Genomic DNA, 22,202 nt, shown 5'->3' with positions numbered 1-22,202 from the left:
AAGTGCAGTATTAGAGCCAAAACGTGTCAAGTGCCCTCCTAGTTTGCAAAACACACTTAACTACCCCCTTGTCTGGTTAGAAGATGATAAACTGCCCTCTTGCGTGCAAAACTGCTGTACCTGCATTTCTTTTCTCTTTTTCTGCTGCCCTCCAAATAGTCTGTGCACATCACTGATCTCCATAATTCCACAGACACAAATTTTCACATTTGTTATAAATTTGTTAATAATGTATTTTTTCAAAGCTATAGTCTGCAGGATTTTCTAAAAAAAATTAGATGAAATGTTGACTTTCACAGGAATAATCCTGCTAAATGGTCTCCTACAAGGCCTCTTTACATTTGTGTCAGTGTCTGTGTCTGCCTCAACCCCCTCCTCTGCTTGTATGATGTTAATGTTTTGGTTGTATGAGGATGTTTTGGGCTGAGACCAGCTGTGGTTACCACAGCCAATCTCAGAGCACCCAGTGCGTATGTGATTTTGTGTGTCGATGATCAGGAGTGGAAGCTAATCAGAACAGCTACAATAGTGGACGTGGCACGGAGAAAGAAAAGCACAACCAAATAAGATGAAATGCAGATAAAACTTTTTCCTGAACAAGGGTGAAGCTTGGCTCAACTTTCACTTGCTTTAGGGCACTTAGAAAACAGCATGGGATGAAGACCACTGAAAGTTGGTGGGTGTCAATTACCCGTGATTAGCTTGTGCTAGCATTCCAAATTAGGTGCATGGCTCTCCAGTCTCTCCCACATAGCAACAAGATGCTGCAGGTAGCTGGGCTAGTGAGTGTGTTCACATAGTTATGTCCCTCTGGTGCCCCTGTAGTAGCTTACATGAGTTACAGCTAAATAAAACACCACCTACTTTTCTCACACTTCCGTTTAAGAAAACCCTTACTGGCACATTTTCAAGGTCTTCTGTGTCTGCACAATACAGTTAATACATTCTCATTTCAAGAATATAGCTTGTGGCAGTAAATAATAAAAATGTATTTCTTTTATTGCATCTTCATTTTCAATTTTCATTTTTATTGGAATTGTGTTCAGTAGTAAGTGGACAAAATGCAAACATCCTTTTTATTTTAATTTTATTTTTATTATTATTAATTTTACTTATTTTATTTGCTTCTTCTGTGTTTTTATTCATTTTGATTTGTTTTGTGTCTTTTATATTGCTCCTTGTCTTTGACAAATTCATTCTACTTATGTTTTATGTCTATTCCTTTAGCTTGTATCTTATTCACTCGCCTGTACAGCACTTTGTTTTAACTATGGTTGTTTTTTTTAAATGCTTAACAAATAAAGTTGGATTGGATTGGATTTGATTTTTAGGCACTGTGCAGTGCAAGATGAAAATGATAACCGGATATTTGACATTTGATTTTTACTATGACTCAAATAATGCACATATATTCTTACGCCTGAAATACACCGGTTTCGTCTGCAGTCTGACTCCATTGCGCTGAGTCTTGACTGCGTTTGTCAACTCACACCTGCTGCGTGTTTAGTCCGACAAGCTGCATGACTGACAGACAGCTGGAGTCACAGACCAAGGAGTTCCTACTCCATTGGTAAGTCTCTCTTCATTCACGTTGGGCTGTAAAACCTTAAACTTGTTGACTCCTGGTCTGCTCATTATGTATGTTTATCATCATAGTCAAGCTAAAAACGGACTGATTTTGACATGGTTTGTCTTGTTTTGAAAGTCACTGGTGTTTTTAGGTAATTTCTGGTAAGATTGGTTTGAATGAAACCTATTTGATCTGTTTGCCTCAACGGAACGGAGATGCACTGCAGACGCATCCAGTGTATTTAAGCCGTTAAAATGAAAATGTATTTTCTGTATTGCATTTTCATTTTTATGTTTACATTTTTATTTGAATGTCCTAAATATGCTTCCATATAAGCAAACTTTTAGCAAAATAAATAAAACCATTCTTGGATTATTTGAAGTCAAACCTCATATTATTTTTGCTCTGAAGTGAGCAGCTGTAAAATGGGATAATGAAGATGATGGGAATGTAAATATATATAATAGGGGAGACTGGGGACAGTTGCAACAAGGGACGGTTGGAACAAGCCTTATTTCTCCACTCAGAAACATGCTAGAGTGATGACACTCACACTGCACATGCTCAGTTAGACCCTCTACCCACCAAGAAGAGAGAGGCCATATTGAGCATCTGGTCCTGCTTCTATCAAGTAAAGTTGTTTTGGAGGTATGAAAGTAGCTTTTTTCATGAGCTGTTTTTTTTGTCATACTGTCCTGACCTTATGCATGAATGAATCCAAACCTATCTAGTTTGAATCACTGTTTGTTGACTATTAAATGACATGGTGAGCATGTGTCAATGTCAATGTGGCTAGCTAGCACATGGCGTTTTGTCATGACTGGTACCATGGGGACAGTTGCAACAGTTGCAGCTGTCCCCATGGTATTAGGTTAGTCATATTAGAAGAGACCACACAACCATATTTTTTAAGATTTTTAGTTCAAAATAGGCAAAATTAATATATTTTATTGCTCATGATGAACAGAACAGGCAATCATATGGAGAAACTAACACTGATGATAAACAGAATAATTTCCCAAATAACTTGTTAAGCAAAAATTAGCAATTAGTTATTATTGTATGTTGTATGTCATATAAACTTGTCATATAGTGAATTAATCATCTAAATAGAGAAATTGTGAAAAAAAAGAAAAAAAAAAAAAAAGAAATTATTCCATTCTTTTTGTCCCAAAATGCAATATTGAGTTTTTATAGCTTCAGTAACATCTGCACATTGACTCAAGGTAGGCCCATGTTTTAGACAAAACAAAACTAATTAAATACCTTAAAGCTGTACAGAAAAAAAAAGAATTTGAGCCCCCTCTGGGTCATAACATTAGTATTTGTTTTTTTCATATGTTGCAACCGTCCCTGATCTGTGTTGCAACTGTCTCCAGGTTTGGGGTCAGTTGCAACATCTGAATTCCTCTATTCAATTTAATATTGTGATTAATATGTTATATGTAGCCATCTTTAAATGGTATGGGCATTTAGCAGACAGATGTAGGTTTAATATGTAAAGATTTGATGAGACTAGTCCAAATATTCTCTGAGTAACTGAGAGTTATGTAAAAAGTGTTACAACTGTCCCCAGTCTCCCCTACTTTAAAAGCCTCTTAAACGGCACTTGCCTTTTCACTGCCCACACATGTCGTGGCACTTATCACCCCCCATACACAGACAGACTCCAAGTCGCCCAGAAGCTGAGGAACTTGTGGAGGTCTCTGCCTCCACCTGGCGATGGATGGAGAGAAATGAGGAGCAGAGGAGCTTCTGGATCCTCGTCTCCCTCCCTCCCTCCCTCCCTCCCTCTCCGCTCCTCTACTCTCTCTCCCCTCTCGCCATGAATGAAAGCCTCATCCTCAGGTATGCCTCCTAACCTTCCTCAACAGTGCTCCAGCGCCTGTCAGCAGCAACAACTACTACATCCGGAGCCGGCCGAGTCCCTCTCTGGCTCTCCATCTCCACTGGACGAGAAATCAGAGCTGTAATACAAGTAAGAACTTCAAGGATTCAGCAGAAGTGATTAAAAAAAGCTCAACCATGGCGACAATCGGGGAATTCGACCCACTCAACTCCACCGTACCTGCGACCAAGATTGAAGTCACCGTTTCCTGCAGGTAAACACGTTTGACAAAGCCTGGCTGCTGCTCACCAGCTGCCATTCACGTTTTCACTCATTTCAGGATGTGTTTCACTGAAATCAGCTGTGTCGTTCTGGTTATCTGAAGAGGCGCTGATGTTGCTGTGCGCAGTTTCGTGCTTTTTTTTTCTTTGCTTGTTCGACTTTTACGCATGTTTCCAAGCTGTATTGTGCCTATGGTGCACGGCGCAACTCTTATTTCTAAGGAGGAATTTGCATGCGCTGTGGGTGTAGAAGTGAGGGGGCGTGCAGTGACCAACAGTACCAGGATTTATTCTGAGTACCTTGGAGAGCTCCGGAGAGCGCAACTCTGAGATCACATGAATGCGTGGATATTAAATGTGCCTGCACAGAGGAGACTGGGAGAGGGAGCGCGGGTTCTGGTTTGGACAATGGATGTTTAAATGAAGTCTGATGATGAAGAAAAAGGATCCAACAATAAGATAGCACAGTGTAAAAGTACTGTCTAACACCAGTCTACATGAAGTGTGCTTCATCATCTTACAAACCACAGCAGTGGAAATCATGTATGATCATTTTTAAGTTGTGATGTTTAATTAATACCTGAAAATAAGAAAACATAAATATGAGAATGTGAAAAAAAATAAGCACAAAGGTGAGTTTCATTAACACACCAGCTGAAACAAAGAGCATGACTGTAAGTGAAAGAAAAGTGAGCCTCAAGGACAGAGCTGAGAAGTCAGAGCACATCAGACATAATGGAGGAGAGAGAATGAGAATTAAGTGAAACAAAAGAGAAGAGTAAAAAAAAGAAATGTATTTTGGGAGCTGCTGTGTGCACGCCTCCACCCTGGTTTTAAACTGCGAGCTGTAGGCTCAAATCAAAATGTAAATGTGGATGTGTTTGGATCTGCGCACACCCCGATAATAACCAAAAACTACTCAATGAGTGGGAAAAAAGAGTTTTTAAAAATAGAGGTTGTATATTTAGGCTGCTGAAGTCTTTGCTGAGTTTTTCCCAACACTTCACCTTTACACAGTCAGAATACAGTTTGAAAGACTTCAGCTGGATCACTTGTTTTGTCTTCTAATCCTAGTTTCCAGGCAACAATGTAAGTAGTAATTACTGATTTATCATCTTCAGCACTTATCGTTCAAATCAAAGAGTATAAAGGAAATAACCAGAGATGAGAGCAGTGGCTGTGTCTCTAAAAGACTAAACATGCTTTTATTTCTAACACTGCCTGGATAGGAGCTGACACACTGCGCTGGTGGAGCCACAGGAACTAAATCCACTCTAAGACACACATTTACTGACTGATAAAATGTCAGGAGATCCCTCAGGTTGGTGCAGTCCACAGCAGAACAGAGTCTGGTGTTCACTTGAAGCGATACTCATGGAGAGGGAAAGTTCAGTGGCTCTCTCTCCATTCTTCTTCTACATTGCTGATCTCGTGCTGAAAGCTGCAGAAGCTCAGATTCATACACAGATCTTTCAATGTATCATTTTAATTTTAAACAGAAGCAAGTGTCAAACCTAAACTCCACAGAAAAATGTACTCTTGGACATAAATCAGCATGATAAAAACAAACAGCACGATAACTAATAAACTCAAACTGTAAACTATGTTTAGAAACATTCATTTGGTGTGATTCCTTATTTCACAGTGTGATCTGTTTTAACAACCAAGGTGGAGTTTATGACCTTTACCACAGCTCGTCAGCAGAGGGAGCACTAAATCTTTTGGCTCTACAGACAACAATGTGTAAATTTACATTTTCTGTCAAGGTCACAAACTAAACCAAAGTTTGTCTAGTGACATCACATTAAACTACATTGAGACAATGCAAAGGCTACTTGTATAAAGCTTAAGCTCTTTGATTTTTTGCAGAAACTTTATTACTCTTACACCTGACAGGAGAATAGATTAAAGTTGTGAAACTGTGCATAGAAATAGTTCAGAATGCAGGATAAGAAATACATGGGGGCTAAAAAGGTAAAAAAAAAAAATCTGAATATGAAACACAATACCGATAAAATCCAGATCCAGATCCTGCCCCCCCCCCCCCCCCCCCCCAAAAAAAAATAAAAAAATAAAAAATAAAAAAATAAAATAAAATAAAAATAAATAAAAATAAATAAATAAATAAATAAATAAAGTAAAATAAAATAAAGTAAAATAAAATAAAATAAAATAAAATAAAAATTAAAATGAAATAAAATAAAATAAAAAATAAAATAAAATAGAATAAATAAATAGTTGAATAAAAAGATAAATAAACAGGAATAATCAAAATAGAATGAATTGATTAATCAAGAAAAAAAAAGAAAAAAGGAAAAAACTCACACATTTTACCCATATTGCCCCCTAGTGGAGAACATTTTTCTTGGTCAGAAGCAAGCGGCAACTTCCGGTCTGAGAATATGAGACAATGCGGAAGTGCTAAAATCTGCTGTTTCTGTAGTGTTCGCTTGAGGCTGGCTCCGGAGGTAGCGGAAGTCACATACACACCAAGCCAAAAAAAGCTGCTTCAAAGCAGAAATTAACCTATTTACAGCCTGTTTCAAAAATCATCTCCTGTCTGAGTCGCTAATTTTACTACCGGCTACCACTGTACGGGGGGTGAATTTTTTTTCTAACTCGGCCGTTCAGGGGATGGCAAGCTCCCCCAATAAGAGGCACAGCTGAGGGTCACGTGACGGCCGGCGCCCTATGACTGTAGGCGAAGCCCTTACCACCACCAATATGGCCGCTATAGCCGATGTGCTTCATTTTCCAGACGGGTGACGTCGGCGAGACTACGTCCATGTTTTATACAGTCTATGGTCAGAAGCAGAGTTTGCTGATGTTTATGCAGCAGGTAACACTGTAGAAAACTGACCACTGATCACCCACTATTAAAAAACCCCAAAAACTTAAGGGGCAGGTGATGTTTATTTCATCAATCTGAAATGATGGAACAAGGACATTTGACCACACTTAGTGATTGATTTTTAACAGAAACCACTAAAAGAAATAGTGAACAAATAAAGCATTCATATGTTACTTTCACAGTTGATGAATCTGACAGTAAGAGCTGCTGGCCTTTGTCCCGGTCTGAAAATATTTTGGATACCCCCCTGACTTAAGGCATTATTTTAACGCAAAGTCTATGAGAGCAGATGACAATCTCAGATAATGATTAATGATATTAAAGCTGCAATCTGCTGTTTCTGAAGTCCCCCTGGTGGATTTTATTTATATCATTTTCTTTTTCTCTTTTTGAGCAAGTAACTGATGATTTATCAGCATGCTCATGAGACAAAACAGACACACAGCCTTTGGTTTTTGTTATGTCTCATAAACAGGGTTGTGACCCACAAACACATCAACTCTATGTTTAGGTGGTGGTAGTTTGGAGGCCTCATTTGGATAGAGAGGATTGTGCAACCCTTGTGCGGGTCAATCCCGAGAAGGGACACCCCAGTCTAAAAAGTCCGGACACGCACCTGCTAAGATGATAAATTGATCTATTTTTGGTGGAGAATTGTGTCGTGACCTCTCTGTTGCAGCTTTCACCTCTGGTATTAAGATGTCATTTCATTTTGTGACTTTGATACCTGATAAAGGGTAATGAGTGGGAAAAAGTCAGATATGAGCTTTTACCAGGAAGAAGTTTCTTTCACAGTTGCTTTAAGCACTTTGGCTGGACAGAGATGTTTCTAAACACAGCTTTAAGTTTGTCTCCTGAAAATTCACCTGAGCATCCTGCTAAGCAGAAGCAGTTTTATTCGCATATGTTTAAGAACGTGACACTGCTGATTGTTACAAGCTGCTCCTGGTCCTCTATGTCCGCCAGCCCCACCAGTCCACAGGGGTTAGAGAGGGGCTGGTTCACTCCCTGACACTGACAGAATGGGGTTGACTTAGAGGGTCCCATGAAGGATCCTCGCTGCTGGACTTCAGCCGTGAAACCAGAGACAGAGATAGAGAGAAAAACAGTGTGTGGGCTGTGTTTAACACCTTACAGTCGGAGAAAGAAACCTCTGGCTGCAGAGCTGAAGCTGTCGTGTTGCCAGACTCAGGTGTACTTAATGACTTAAATGTTGGCTTCAGTCCAATCAGATGGCCCCATCCCAGCTCCTGCTGAACTGTGTCTGTTTGCTCGCTGACTTGCTGGCTGAACAAGCCTCCACAGATGTTATTACTAACACCTGGGCTTTCAGAATAACACTGAGCTCTGGTGCTGCTCCAAAACCAACATCCTCAGAGCTCCAACAACCAAGAGTCACTAAAATCTGATAAGACCGATGATGAGTGTAGCTCAAAAAGTCCTGCTTCAACTCGATGGTGAGGTTTAGTGGTTTCCAGCTCTTTGTTTGTGGTCTACTGGTTGGTTTTGGTCTCACAGTTCCCTTTAGTTAAGTTTACAGCAGAAAAAGAGATTAAGCTCAGACTCAGGTGGGGTACACTGTGTGAGATAACCGGGTCCATTTTCCACCTGCTCAGATGAATGTCATGGCTGTATCACTGTGAATTTGTAAATATTTTATATTTTCAGTCTTCATGATTTGATGACTTTGAGCACCCAGTAGATTGTCATACGGAACAAAACGATAGCCAATCAGGAAGTTAGCTATCCACAAACACAACCTTGATGACACAAGTATGTAAGATTTAGATAAACATCAGAAATGGAGGACCAACTTCTTGGTTTGTGGCAACAACAATAGTTGTTACTGCAGTGGATGTTTGTTTACTCTCCAAGTCATGTTTGACTGAAAGATTTCCAGTATTAATTGTCAGGACTCTGGCAGTTTGTGACTGAAATTTGTTATTAGACATCAAAAACTCACCCGTTTTGAGGTGTTTGGATTTTCAGCACAAGAGGTGTTGTGGTTTAAATTAGGGATGTCCCGATATTACATTTTCACTTCCGATACGATACCGATACTGCAGCATTAAGTATTGGCCGATACCGATTTTAATCTGATACGATATCAGCATTAAACATGCATACTTTTATTACTTATTTTGTAGTATGTCTGTCATGTTAGAAAAGGCTTGATTAAGTGATATTATTCAAACAAAAAACAGTAGTCAGCAACAGTAGGTATGAGGAAAAACTGACCCATTTATTATTAACCAATGGGTAACAGAAATTTTAACATTGAACATAAGAATATACTAGTAATTGAATAACATAAAGAATAAATTAGAAGACCCGGAAAATAACCTAAATAAATCAAACAAAAACAGGAGCGGGGTCTGGAACGGACTGCTTATATCAGAGATTTTAGATGCATTCCGATACGATACCGATATTTGTTTTTTTGCTGACATCGGACCGATATCCGATATTAATATCGGACTGGGACACCTCTAGTTTAAATATTGGTTAACAACGTTTGGTAATCTGAGAACAGATTATTTATCTCTGTTAAAGGGAACCCCCTTGAATGACTAATGGACCATGTTTGTTAAACATCGGTATTAGCTTTAAAATAGCTATCTTGAAATGGTACAGACAGCTTATTATCTTTTTTAAATATCATCAAGTTAATTTCACTTGTAGGCTGCTTTTGTTGTTTGGTTGCAATGCATTCTGGGTAATGAGGTCAAATGGTGTATGCCTCTGTGTTGCCGCTTATAGTCAAGCGGCAACCTCCTAAAAATATGAGATGTATGCAGAAGTGCTAAATCTGCTGTTTCTCAAGAGTCCGATAAAGGCTGGCTCTGGAAGTACCATAAGTCACATACACACTAAGCCAAAAAAGCTGCTTTCACATCAGAAGTCAACCTATTCATACCCTGCAAAAAAAAAACAAAAAAAACAAAAACAAAAAACAACTCTTGCCTAATCGCTGATTGCTATCTGCACACACTGTATGGAGCTGGGTTTTTTTTCTAACTCAGCAGTTTAGAAGATGTTAAGATCCAGAGTTTGTCCAATCAGAGGCACAGCTCAGGTCACGTGACTGAGGGGTTAGCTGTTAGTGTGGAGACTCAAAACCTGTGTCACTTCTATTAGGTCTGTTCAGCTTTTTCAGTTCAAAACTAAGGGGCAACATCTGGTTTAGAAAAATGAAGTCTATGTGGAAGCACTACAACTTGCAGTTTATCGAGGATAAGCAGAAAGACCTGGAGTCATGTACACACCCAGTCATAAAAACATACATTTACGGTCCAAGCTGATCCAAGTAATGGCTTGGGTCTGAAACACTACTTTAGCTATTGGCACACATTGAAGGGGAGTGAATTATTTTTCTAACTCAGTGGTTTAGAAGATATCAGGATTGTTTGATTGTCCAATCGGAGACACAGTTCAGCTCACGTGACTAATGGGCGCCTGTTAGCTGTTGGAAAGGAAGCTCAAAGCCCACTTCATATCCAGTGTGGCTGCTGGATTGACTTAATTTTACTGTTTCAGGAACAGACGTCGTGGAGACTACGTCCATGTTTTGTATCGTCTATGGTTTGAACTCGAGCACACAGACAGAGGGAATAACACCCTGTACTGGGAAACAGCTACAGACAAATCCTAAGGAACACCGGGAGTTGACGAGCCACCATTACTGTGGTAGAAGAAGCCTAATAACTAGCATATGGTTGAAGAGCGGTCAGAAGAATCAACAGAAACCACAGTATTTTTTGTTTAATCACTGAAAAAAAAAGAAAACAGGTTATGGTGAACTGGATGGACATGGCTCTAATATGCTACAGCACAAGTGTACTTAACTGTACTTTCCATCGTAGTTATTGAGCAACGGAAGCAGCATGGCCAATTGAATGTTCATGAGAGCAGCTAAAATAACTACTTTCAACAAATGGAGGACAACACTTAACTTTTACTGAACCACAGGACCCATTTTTCTTTTCACAACACGGCTAAAGCATGATGGCTAGATGTTAAAGTTGAAGGCGAACAGTGGTTGCAGCTGGATTTATCAGTCTATAAGCGCCAAAATCGTCAATGGGTGAGCAACATAGCTCATGTAAAATGCAGAGTTTTATGTTGGTGTTTTTTGTGGAGGAAAGGTGACTAAGAGCTGCTAATGTTAGCTAACAAGCTCAAGTCTAATTGGGAGTTTACTGAAGATACTGGTTGTTTAATGAATGAAATGCAACAAAAAGGAAACAAGAAGCAGCTAGCCATACTTTGTTTTATTTCCATCCAACTTGCAAGAAAATAGATGAGTTAATGAATCTTTCCAGTCGTTTTCAAGCTCTGGTCATGTAACCTGTTTTAACAGACAGGCTGTAATAACAGGATCTGCAGCTCGGGCTAAGGTTGAGTTCAGTTTTTTTAATTGTTTTGGACTCAGGCGGAGTTTTGTACTGAAATATGTGGCTCCAGCCTTGCTGATGAGACATGATGCTGGATCAATTTTTGTTTGTAGCTGTTTTGTTGCTGGTTATTGCTTTAAAAAATAGGGTTCTGAACAGTCACTAAATATAAGATGAAGTTGCTTAAGTTGGCAACACTGACTGTAAATCACTTTTTTATGTCACTGTCTCAGGAAGCAGTTTGCCGGATAAATATGGCAACCCCTGTATGTCTAAAAAGCTTGTGAAGTTAAAAGCTTTTCGAAGCAATTGGGACATTTCACTAGCAGTGAATTTTAGTAAAACAGGGAAATAGCAGCTTATTAAGGCCAACGAGTGCTAACACTCAGGGCCGTCCTCCTTTAACAAATAACTTCATGCAAGAGCAGCAGACGAACCAGTCAGGTTCAATGACTTTAATCTGAGCAACAATCCTCTTGACCGCAGATCTGACAAAGCTTGTGTTATACTATCTTCGAATCCATTTTTTTTCTGGCAAATGTAAGCCACATAAATGAAAAGAATAACAGACTCCAGACATTTTATTTTGTGTAAAGAGGACTTTGAAGTTTGTTGAGTGCACTTGCACATATTGCACAATTTGTATTCATAATCTCAACAGCTGTGCATCACACCGTTATATTAATAAATCCAAAGCGATGACTGTGGAATAACTAAACTTTCCATAACAATTTAAGGAAACTTTCTTTTTGATTTGAGAGCAGCAAGATTGAGCAGTGGGAACAAGCATGCTGGTTCATGTCTGACTGGCTGCAGCTGCATGAGTGAAATGAAAAGACAAGACTCAGTTCATTATCTGTCTAAGTTTGAATGAAAAAGGTAAAAGCATGCTATATTAGCCCCAGATTTTCAGATGTTTCAGGTCTAATAAATCTTTTCAATGGTCTGGAAGCAGCTTAAAACCAGTCCACAATCCTTCATGGGGCCACTTCTCACCACATTACACGTTCACACATCTGCATGAGCCACAGAGCTGGAACAACATTAGATATTACCATGAGATAATGAAACCAACACTGCACAAGACTTTCTCTGTGAGAAATAGTCAAAATTGGTGATTACTGTAACGTCTGGAGCGAAATAAGAGAAAAAAGCTTTTGCTTTGCAGGGACCCATGAAGAGGGAGCAGTTAAAGTCCTACAAATACAATATATGATTACAAGCAGTCAGAAAAGAAATTTTATTACAGGGTGAGTCATAAAATCAGAGTGCACTACATCTTAAGATAGATGAAGTTAAAAAAAAAAAAAAAAATCTTGTCCGTACAACTGTAGATCAACTTTTACAGAAGCCTAAAGGCACCATTATTAAATTCTACCTAAAAGCACTTTCTGAATTGGTGGTAAACATCAGTCATACCACAGTACAGACCTGATGACTGCCTTTCTAACTCTACCTGCTAAAATAAAGTACTTTCGACCAGATGGTTCAGGAAATACATGGTTCCTGTGGCCCGTTGTTTGTCTTTGGCAATGTCCACACGTAGCCAGGTATTTTCAAAAACGAAAATCCCCCCCTCTTTCATTTCTAAAAATACTTCCATCAACTGGTGGGTGCGGCTTGAGGCAGGCCAAAACCATAATGGGCAGTATTTTCCAGACGTAAAACTCGTGTCAGCCAACCAGAATGAGCCCCCGTCATTCAGCTGTGACGTTTAAGAACCGAAAACTCAGTTTACACAAAACCATGAAACCGGAGTTTTCCAAAACCTCCACATGGCAGGGGTTTTTAGAAAATACCGTTTTCTGTGACGTAAAACTGCAGTTTCGTGTGGATGACAGGCGTAAAGGCATAAAAATATGTGCGTTTTCCTAAATACCCGGCTACGTGTGGGCATGGCCTTTGTTTCCATTACATGTTGAAGACCAGGGGTGGGATGCAAATCAGGCCAGTGATATATGGTACAAAAATAAAGGTAACTGCAATATGCTATATGATCAGTAGAGGGCACTAAAGGCCATTCAGCAATAATGACACTGTAGAAAAAGAAGGCAAGTTGGCAAGTTAAAAAAATAAATAAACGTCACCTCTCTCAGTTGAAGTGAGGTCACCCCAAAAATTGCTCCCCTTAGTGGCTGGCTGTAGTATAGGTCAAAAACTCTGTCCCCTCAGTCATTCCAGATGAGCTGTGCTCATACTTTTGAAAAACAGGTACACCTTGTAGAACTGTTTCTCTCGTATGCTGTGGTGATATGAAGATACTATTGGGCTGTGTTCTGTCCTAGCCCTTTTTTTCTGACAGATTTCATTTTTATTTGTTATTAGATGTTAAAAATGGGGTTTACATCACCTTCAACAATGAGTGACAGCTGCCGCTCTTGTATATTTTTTTCTGAAAAAGTTGGATGCTTCAGGAGGGATGAAGAGATTAGACTCACGAAAGAGAAGAAAAAACTTTTGTGTATCAGCTAGATCCACTCAGATTCTCTACCGTGCAGATTCTGGTTGCACTATGGTGGCGCCCCCTATTTTGCCTTCAAAATCTTGTGTTGGTAAAAAGCAGATATGCTTCACACTGCCAGGCTCAAAGAAGACCATTGTTTAGTACCAGGTCAATCACAGCTGGGTGTGATTTTATTGTGGAAGGGACCAATCAGAGAGGGTCAGTTTACAGGCCACGCCCACCAAAGCTCATGGATATCTGGCAGGGCAGGGTGAATTTATTACCCTGGTACTAAATGTAGATCCTAGTTCCTCCAGTCAAAAAACACATAGTTCCTGGGGTTACCTTCTGTGGTGGAACACACCTTTAGGTAGACAGCACACATTTACACATTTAACTTGTTCTTGTGTATGTGTGATGTTCATATGATGAGTGCATCATGTGAATCCCCTGTGCAGCATTAAGCAGTCAGCCCCACTTTCCTTTGTGGGTGTCATATAACTATTGTTTTTCAAAGTGACACGCATCCCCAGCTGCACCTGTCACATGAAACAAGCTTCTCTGTTGAAACAAACAATCTCTCAGGTGGATTCGAGGTCTGACTCCGTTCTTGCTGTGTCGTGTCGATCTTGTTATTCTTTCTGTCTGAGCGTCTGCCGCCTCTCGAAAACGAGCCAAACCCTGAACTCTGATCTGAGCGGCTACAACACCAACATCCTCCCACCTCAGGTTCTTTCATCATGCTCTGTCTGGGACAGAGACGTGTTTTGACAGATACTTGACTCTTGGTTGCTGTAAAGAGTTTTCATGTGGCCACGCTGTCTCATTATTGCGTGACCTTCTCCAGGAAAGGGCAGGTTATCTGGAGGTGAATATGTGACTTTATTTCTTAAAGACTCTCTGACATGGCTGCTTCCACTCACTTTTTGATCCTCACGTAAGCCTGATTGTTTTGTAGTACGGGAGAATTCGCCCAAAGGGGAAAAGAAATGTCTTTGCTCTCTATGTCAGAGTTGATCTATTCTCTCCCATCTCTTCTTTCTCGTTAATGGTTTTATCCTCAAACAGTGTTGCAGCTCAAAGCCACAGCAGGTGGTAATGAGGTAGATTGCTTCTTCCATTCAGGTTAAGATGCTGGGCACTGTTAAAATGGATAAGATGCGAGTGGAGAAGGGAAATGAGATTCTGGAGAGGGCTGGGATGATTCATGTCCCTGCTCAGAATGAGCATATTTATGACATGAAAGGCAGGCAGCTGCTGCTGACCACTCACATCTGCTGCAAGTGATATGAACATGACACGTGTTTGACGTCACAGAAGGACAAGGAAGGAAGAAAACTTCTCTAGTGTGTTTACTCAGGAGATGAAGTAGAGTGATGCTCAGAAACATCCTCATTCAGATTCATTAAGAGCAACTTTTCTCCTTCTTTCTCTTCCTTCTGTGTTTATTGAAAACCCAACGAGGGACAAAGACAATGTTTGGAGTATCTGCTGGCTTATTGAGCCACTGAAGTGGGGAACAAACTTCAAGATAATGAAGCAGATTTTGGGCCTGATTCTCCTTTTCCAACAAACGTCAGCAGAGATCTGGTTTTTGATGTTTCTAGGATTGTTCTGCCAGATTTCCTGTGGGGAAAACTTTATTGGGAGTAGTTTTGCCAAGTCTGATCTGCTTCGAAAATCACTGCAGCCTCAGTTTTGGAATACTTTTTAAATGTCATGAAGTAGAATGGTGAACAACAAAACAGCCATGGTGACAGAAGAAAACAAACATAGAGTGAGATGGCTGTGAATGAATGAATGAATTCAGAGCCCCTTTGTTAACTTGTAGCAATTACACGAAGATTTAAACAAGAAACAAACCAATAAGTTGAAACTAATCTGCTACTGGGTAAATGTACCAGGGGCAACATTTAGCTTGACAAGCATAGTTTGTTTAGTGCTCAAAGTGAGTGAAAGTCAAGCCAAGCTTCATCCTCATGTACTAAAAAGCTTCATCTGTTTGGTGTTTTGTTTCACTTTGGTTGTGTTTTTCTTCCCCTGTGCTACGTCCAATATCGTAGCCGCTCACCCCAGGCTCACACTGAATCCGGTACGGGTCCGGTGCGGCTTCCGCATGTAATCCGTATTATTAAAATCACTGTTGTAGGTTCACATTAGCCCCGGGTGGTGCGAGTCCGGTTGCGGGAGCCGTACGGCACAACGGAAAGAATCCGCAAGAAGTCTATCTTTTCTGGACGCCAGAGAGGGTCTGCGTCAAGCTGAATGAATGACGAGCTATACAGGAAGTGAATTGCCGGGTGGCATGAAGATCTGTTGTTTTTTAAAATAAAATCAGTGAACAAACAAATATTACTTGACTCTTCTTTGACAGCACAGTCGCGCTAGTAAATGTAAACCTTACATCACACCCGGTGACACGAGGTCGCATTTTGACAACAAGGGATGATGAGAGACTCTTTCACTTGGTGTCATCAACCTGCAAAGGCACTTGTGCACTGGGCGTGCTGTGATTGGCTGATGTAACCACACTTACTCTGCACCCAGAAAAGTCCCGACACAACCTAAACACCAACATACAGGCAGATAAGGGGGTTGTGGCAGACTCAGACACTGACACACATAGAGGCCTGAAAGTGATGATTGAGCAGACTATTCCTGTTAAAGATGATGTTTTATATTAAGGGAAGGCAGACCCTACATTTAACAACCCTTGAAGTTTTACCTTGAAGAAAGGAATCCATTTTATTTTGTTCATCTTTAGGGTCCTCCAGCCTTGTGAAAAAATAGGTATCAGAGGTCTGACCCTCTCTTGATTCTGACTGGTGGTTGGTGGGTCGTCAAAAAAGTGAAACTGTGCCAAGGAAGCTGAGAGAAATACTTGTTTGTGCTGCCAGCACAATAACCGTGTCAACCCTAAAAGCTAACTTAAAAGGACTCTGAACATTTGATGCCTTTAGTCGATAAATCACAGTAAACCAAAAATAAAAGCGCCCTGAGGACAACTGCTTCATGAAGCCTCAGGAATGTAAATGTAACTGTAGCTGTGATTATCAGCATCTGTCAGCAGTAAATATGGGTCAGAACCTCTTGGACTTGGCTTTATGATAAACTACAGGTAAGATGAAGCCAACAGGCTTTTCTTTGCATGCAGACTTTTTCTTTGCCTCAGCACACTTTCCTGGACTTCCTGATCATTCAGAGTGGTCACTCACACATTATTTGTGGTGTAATAATCTCAGAACACAGAGTTTTCTCCTCTTTACACAAACTTTGAAGACTGCATTAAGAATGGCTCTTTTACCGATCACTTTTTGGCTTCCATCAGAGCTCTGTTATGAAACGCTCCACATTTTCCTCTCTTCACTTAACAGGCTTGTTCTGGGTCCAAATCTGTCTGACTGTTCTGCCATGAAAAAGCAGATCCGTGACAAATGAAAATTATTGTGCTGTGTAAATACACAAATCTGCCATGATCACTTGTCAATGACAATATGGCTGCTCGGCCCTACAGACCAGGCTCCAAGAATGACTCAGGCTTGGCTGCAGTGTGAGCGCTGCGTACCAGTGTGTGTGTGTAAACAGCTCTGTCAGATGATATGTCAGTGTGTATTTGGGTTGGACAGGCAGTCAGATACCGTGGAAGGAAACACTTTTTCTTCTGTCTTATGTAAGTGGCAGCCTGCCTGACTGCCACCCAAACGCTGCTCCTCCAGATCCCATTAGACGAGCTGAGCGTGGCAGCCACCCTGCAGTCTGCTATGATTACTGCTGCCACACCATTGTTTAAATGAGACGCGTGAAATAAATCACCTCTCCTCTTGAACAAGCAAAGCATCTATTGACCCTAATATATCTTTAAACCCACTCCAACCTTTGACAGGAATGGCAGCCCTGTCACAACTAACGTGAAACCCTGACTTTAAAGGGGCTGTGAGGAGTTTCTAAGTGATCTTGAAAAAGTCTCTCTTCTGGATATATGCCTGATTGTAATACACACTTCAAGTGAAATTATTAGCGCCAATATAGGTTTTTATTTAAATTCTACTTCTTAGCTTCCTGATTGAGGCGAGCGGGACCGGATTGATTGACAGCATGTCTAGGTCTCTATGACAACACCACACCGGCTGACAAAGTTTAGTAGTGACATTTTCTCTGCTGAAAATGATTTCTGTGATTAATTTTGTAGCAATTCACCAACGTTACACATTACAGACACTGCCTGGAGCACGGGGCTGTGAAAAGCGTAGACGGCTACTAAAACTACTTAACTTTGTTACAAACTCAGAAAGTTCGCTTGTTGTCATGATTCAAACAACAGTGCTACGAAACTATTGATAAGTCCCTTACCTCGATGCGTCATATCTGGTAAAAAAAAATTTGTACAGAGAAAATTTGTTTCGCTCCAGTCTCCTTTCATTTCCAAAACAAACGCACACATTGTTAAAAATCACGTCTTCATGACAGTGTGCGTGATACTCCAGGCCAAAAGGTGGCGCTGCAGTCCCATGAAGATCTGTCTCATAGCATCTTTAAACAGTTACTGGTACAAACTAGTGCTGTCAGGCGATTAAAAAAAAAAAAAAAAAAAATTAATTACAGGATTTGTAATTAATTAATCTAATTAATCACATTTTAATCTCATATCTGCTTAAGGTCCCGAAATAAAGCATTTGAATTCCAGGACATTAAAATTACATTAAAATACATTAAAAAAACATTTAAAAAATAAGGTGAAAATATATACAACACATTTTTAGGTACCCTGAGGCATAAGGAACATATTAAAAAAGTTTTTTGGTTCTATATTTACAAAATCTACACAGTCCTGCACCTAAGATAAGCTGATTTGATTTTTAGGACAGTTTTTGCTTCTGTTACATTTTTGCTCGATGTGGACTCAATTTTCACTGCAATATGAACTTCTATGCTTCTTTGAGGTCAGGAGAACCAGGGCTACAGGCTAAAAACTGTGAGGAACTATGTACAAAACACTTAAGTCAAGTCTTGGATCAAGAAGAGTGAAGTATGTTCAGTTTTACATGCTCTGAACACACAAACTGTTGCTGATTGGTGCAGAGCAGCCCCAAGCTGAAACATGACACCAGGAAGATGGAAGCAAATTTTCAAAGAATTCTTTAGATTTAAATACAGGACAAATATTGATCATTCAGGGCTTATTTAATGCAGTAAAGAGTGTAGAATTATCTGTTTTTTCAAAATTGAGCTAGAGCAAACTGTTGATTTTCTGCAGATTTTCAAAAAGGACGTGTGAATAAACGAGATGTGGACAGCAGTTTCTCGCTTTCCCCCGATTTAAAGCATGTTGCTTTACGTCAAGTGTGATACATTCAGGGACCATTGGAAATTTGAAAATCTGATGAGAACACCACTTTTTCCAAGTAGGACAAACGGTTTTTAAATGCCAGACATTAAAATAAGTGCGTCTTTGAACCCCCTGCGGGTTTGGGATCCAGATTAATCTGCGTTAATTTTTATAACGCGTTAATTTGCTGTGTAATTAATTAATCTTATAAACGCGTTAAAATGACAGCCCTAGTACAAACTGTATAACAATTTGTTTTTTAGGGAGTCTCAAAAGGAAGATCTCTTTCACACTTCATTCAAGAAGATTTCCATTACCTTTCGACAAAGACATACAGAGTGGTGTAAATTCAAACGTGCTTAGTACTGTATACTGCTGTTTTATTTAAAGAGAGGGTTTGGGGATTTTTTTAGTATGTGTTCTGTTCCTCCTGTACCCCTGTAGTAGCTCTGCGTGATTGATAGTTTGAAAAATAATAGTTTTTCTCTCATCCTGTTGTTTTAAAAACCCTTATCTCAGCTTCTGTCTTTGCTTTAGCTGCTGTGTCTTTAAGGCTCCCTGCTCCACAAAGCCCCTTCCCTCTGATTGGCCAGCCTTCTGGAGGCCTGTTGTGGGCGGAGCTATGGGCAGACCTTGGTGTTTGAGGCCCTGCCCATCCAACATGCAGTGAACCAATTAGGAGTTTCTTGTATGAAGACCTCATCATTTCAGGGAATCTGTCGAGATCTCATGCTATTTTTTTTATTTTTAGAACAAACAACTTTATCTATTTACAGAAAGATTCAGGGGTTTTTTCCCCCCAACATGTAGAGGTTTAAAATCTGCTCACATTTAGTATGACCATCACTCCTCTTGCCAGCACAGGGGCTTCAGACTGATTGAAGTTATCAGACCTGAAGCTTGTTTGAAGTTTGCAGACAGGAAGTCCTGTTCAGACTGAGCGAAGGGGTTTATCTGAAGTTCAACTCAGACTCTGATGAAGGCACAGTGGTGATAATAAAAGGACTGAGGGGATTTCAGGAGTTTGTTAGTGCCCTCCTCTGGAGACCTTAGCAGGGCTTCAGTGTGGGCAGTCTGTCTGAACAATAAGTTCAGAGTCTGATCTCCTTCCTCCTCTCACTGATCAATCATAAACTGTTCCACTGGAAACCTCTACAAGCATGGAGCATGTTTCTGTCATCGTGTGTGTGTGCTGAAGATTTCTGAGAGTGTTATTTCTAATTTGTGAGATGAGAAGAGTAGAATAATGTTTGTCATTTGATAAATGTTAAATTTAAAATCTTCTCCATCTCCAGAGAAAATGATCCGTCTCCTCAGCAGCTGGTTCTGCCGTGTATTTGAGGACTTACTGCTGTCTCCCCCTGTTGTGTGTTGCTGGGCAGGAAGTGTACAGCAGGTTTATCAGAGCCTTTCTACTGAAAAAGATCCCTGCTGCTTCTGGAAACAAGGTTGCTCCGAGCAACAGGGAGGAAAATGCTCCGTTTAGCTGGGGGGACCTGCAGAGTCAGGTGGTAATTATTTTTAGGCTTGTTACTATGAGTGACAACTTTCACGTGACACGTTTCCTGTGTTTCCTTTGCTTGGGTTGACTTGAGTTTTCCTTTTTTTCTGTTGGTTTTCATTTAGAAGTTGTGAACAGATCCTGGCACATTTTGAAATCAACTTGGGGAAATTTCCCAAAGTGAGCCGAGCAGAGGAGGGGAGGTTAGCAGTGAAGGTGTTGATGTAGAAAATGTTCAGAGAGGGTTTATTGATAAGATACAGCTTTCTAAAGTTCTACCAACACCCATGTTCTAATTTTTTCACTGTGGGAAAACCACAGCATGTCGTTTTGTTGTGTTGATAAAGAATGTCACACACTGAACACACAAGACTGACCACAAAATGAGGTTTATAATGCACCTCATATAAATAATTATATTTATTTAAAGGGACAGTGCATAAACATGGACATTGCAGTATAAAATAAATGTATACGCTAGAGTTAGCCAGGGAGCTAGTTTTTTTTTTTATCTGTGGTCCCTGGTAGCTCAGAGCAGAGGTCATAACAACAGATAGAGATAAATAATGACAAACAAAAACAATACTTTATGATAGCATAAACACAATAAATAAAAGGGGCAAAAATATTTTAAATGCTATTTAGATAAGTAGAGTGCTATTCATCATGATTTTTTTTCTGCTCATTTTTGGAGTGTTACACAACTTTCTGAAGAACAATACTGTTCAAAATGTTCAGCTCGACTTTTATACACAGAGATGGCTGGAAGTGATCAAGGAAACTTGGGACACCTGTAGGACTTGATAGCACCAAATTTCAAGGCTTTATCAATCTCCAGTTCTGTTAGCAGCTTTAATTTTTTAGAGAGCCTTTTATTTATGAAATGTTCATTATTTTTCAGTTTGGGGGAATGTTACCTTTTTTCTTTACCCCAATGTCAATGTCAATGTCAATGTCAGCTTTATTTATACAGCACATTTAAACAGCCAGCAGCCTACCAAAGTGCTTTACAGTAGAAAAGGCAGACATGAAAAAAAAATAATTAAACAATAAAAGTGATAAAAACAAATAAACAATAAAAGTAATAAAAACAAATTAACAATAAAAGTAATAAAAACAAATAAAAGTAAATAGAAAAGGGACGGTACAGTTCAAATGTGCATACTGCTCAGTAAAACCACCGCAGACAGATTACCAACTCCCTTTAAACCAACTTAAGCTATCCATTTGACTTAAACTGTTTGAATTTTGTTATTTATTTTTTAAAAGAAATAACCAAAAAAAAAAAAAAGGAAAAACTGGGTTGTTTTAAAGATTTGTGTTTTGTTGATATAGCTTTACTGGTTCCTTCACGAACCAGTTCACATATTTCTGAGACTGTTGTGTTCGTTCGTGAAATAACATCCATCACCGCCTGTGTTCACTTTTACACATTCATTCTCCTTTTTTATCAGTGATGAGACCTGAAAATCTCTGTCAAGATGTTTGTGAATGTGTGATGAGTCCTGTGACTGAAACAGATAGTAAAAATGCCGTGAACACAACAACAACCAGATAACAGGAACCAGTTACAACAGGAGCTAGTACGGCGAAAATAACTGCTGCTGACTCAGAAGTTGTATCACTGTGATCCATTTCTACTTCTTTCTTCCTATGGACTCACGGATATAAATGAAGATAATTATGGTTAAATATCTCGATTACAGTTTATCATGGGGAATTTGGAGTCATTGATTCCACATCGACTTCTAGTACTTAAAAGGTCCATTTTTGTGGTCCAGGCAAGAGGACACTGACATTGTGATGTCAATTGCAAAAGGTCTATACACATGAATTGATTGAAACAGTTGTATGATGGTGATTATAATAATGATACTTTCAGTAAATTGATGTGAGTCATGAGGCTTACAAAAGTACTTCTGTCACAGTACTAAAGTGGTTTGATCCTTTCACAGTATTTCATTATTCTTCACAACTCAACAGGGGCTGAGTTTTCCTATAGAGACGA

At 39.7% G+C, this 22,202-nt stretch overlaps 1 protein-coding gene across 1 annotated transcript in view; it reads left to right on the top strand.

The window, feature by feature from the left end:
- Nucleotides 1-3,393: 3,393 nt before the first annotated feature.
- LOC141791944 (copine-9-like) overlaps nt 3,394-22,202 on the top strand; it is a 235,738-nt gene continuing 216,929 nt past the window's right edge. Inside the window, exon 1 of the mRNA XM_074672664.1 lies at nt 3,394-3,672. Coding sequence (XP_074528765.1) covers nt 3,596-3,672 — 77 coding nt within the window. The 5' untranslated portion in view covers nt 3,394-3,595. The remainder of the gene's footprint in view (nt 3,673-22,202) is intronic.

This window comes from Halichoeres trimaculatus, unplaced genomic scaffold (assembly GCF_033239565.1).
Source record: "Halichoeres trimaculatus isolate MK-OKI-2021-1 unplaced genomic scaffold, fHalTri1.1 fHalTri1_scaffold_1, whole genome shotgun sequence".
Lineage (NCBI taxonomy): Eukaryota > Metazoa > Chordata > Actinopteri > Labriformes > Labridae > Halichoeres > Halichoeres trimaculatus.
The sequence above is the reverse complement of the archived record's forward strand: the minus strand, read 5'-3'. Positions and strand labels throughout refer to the sequence as shown.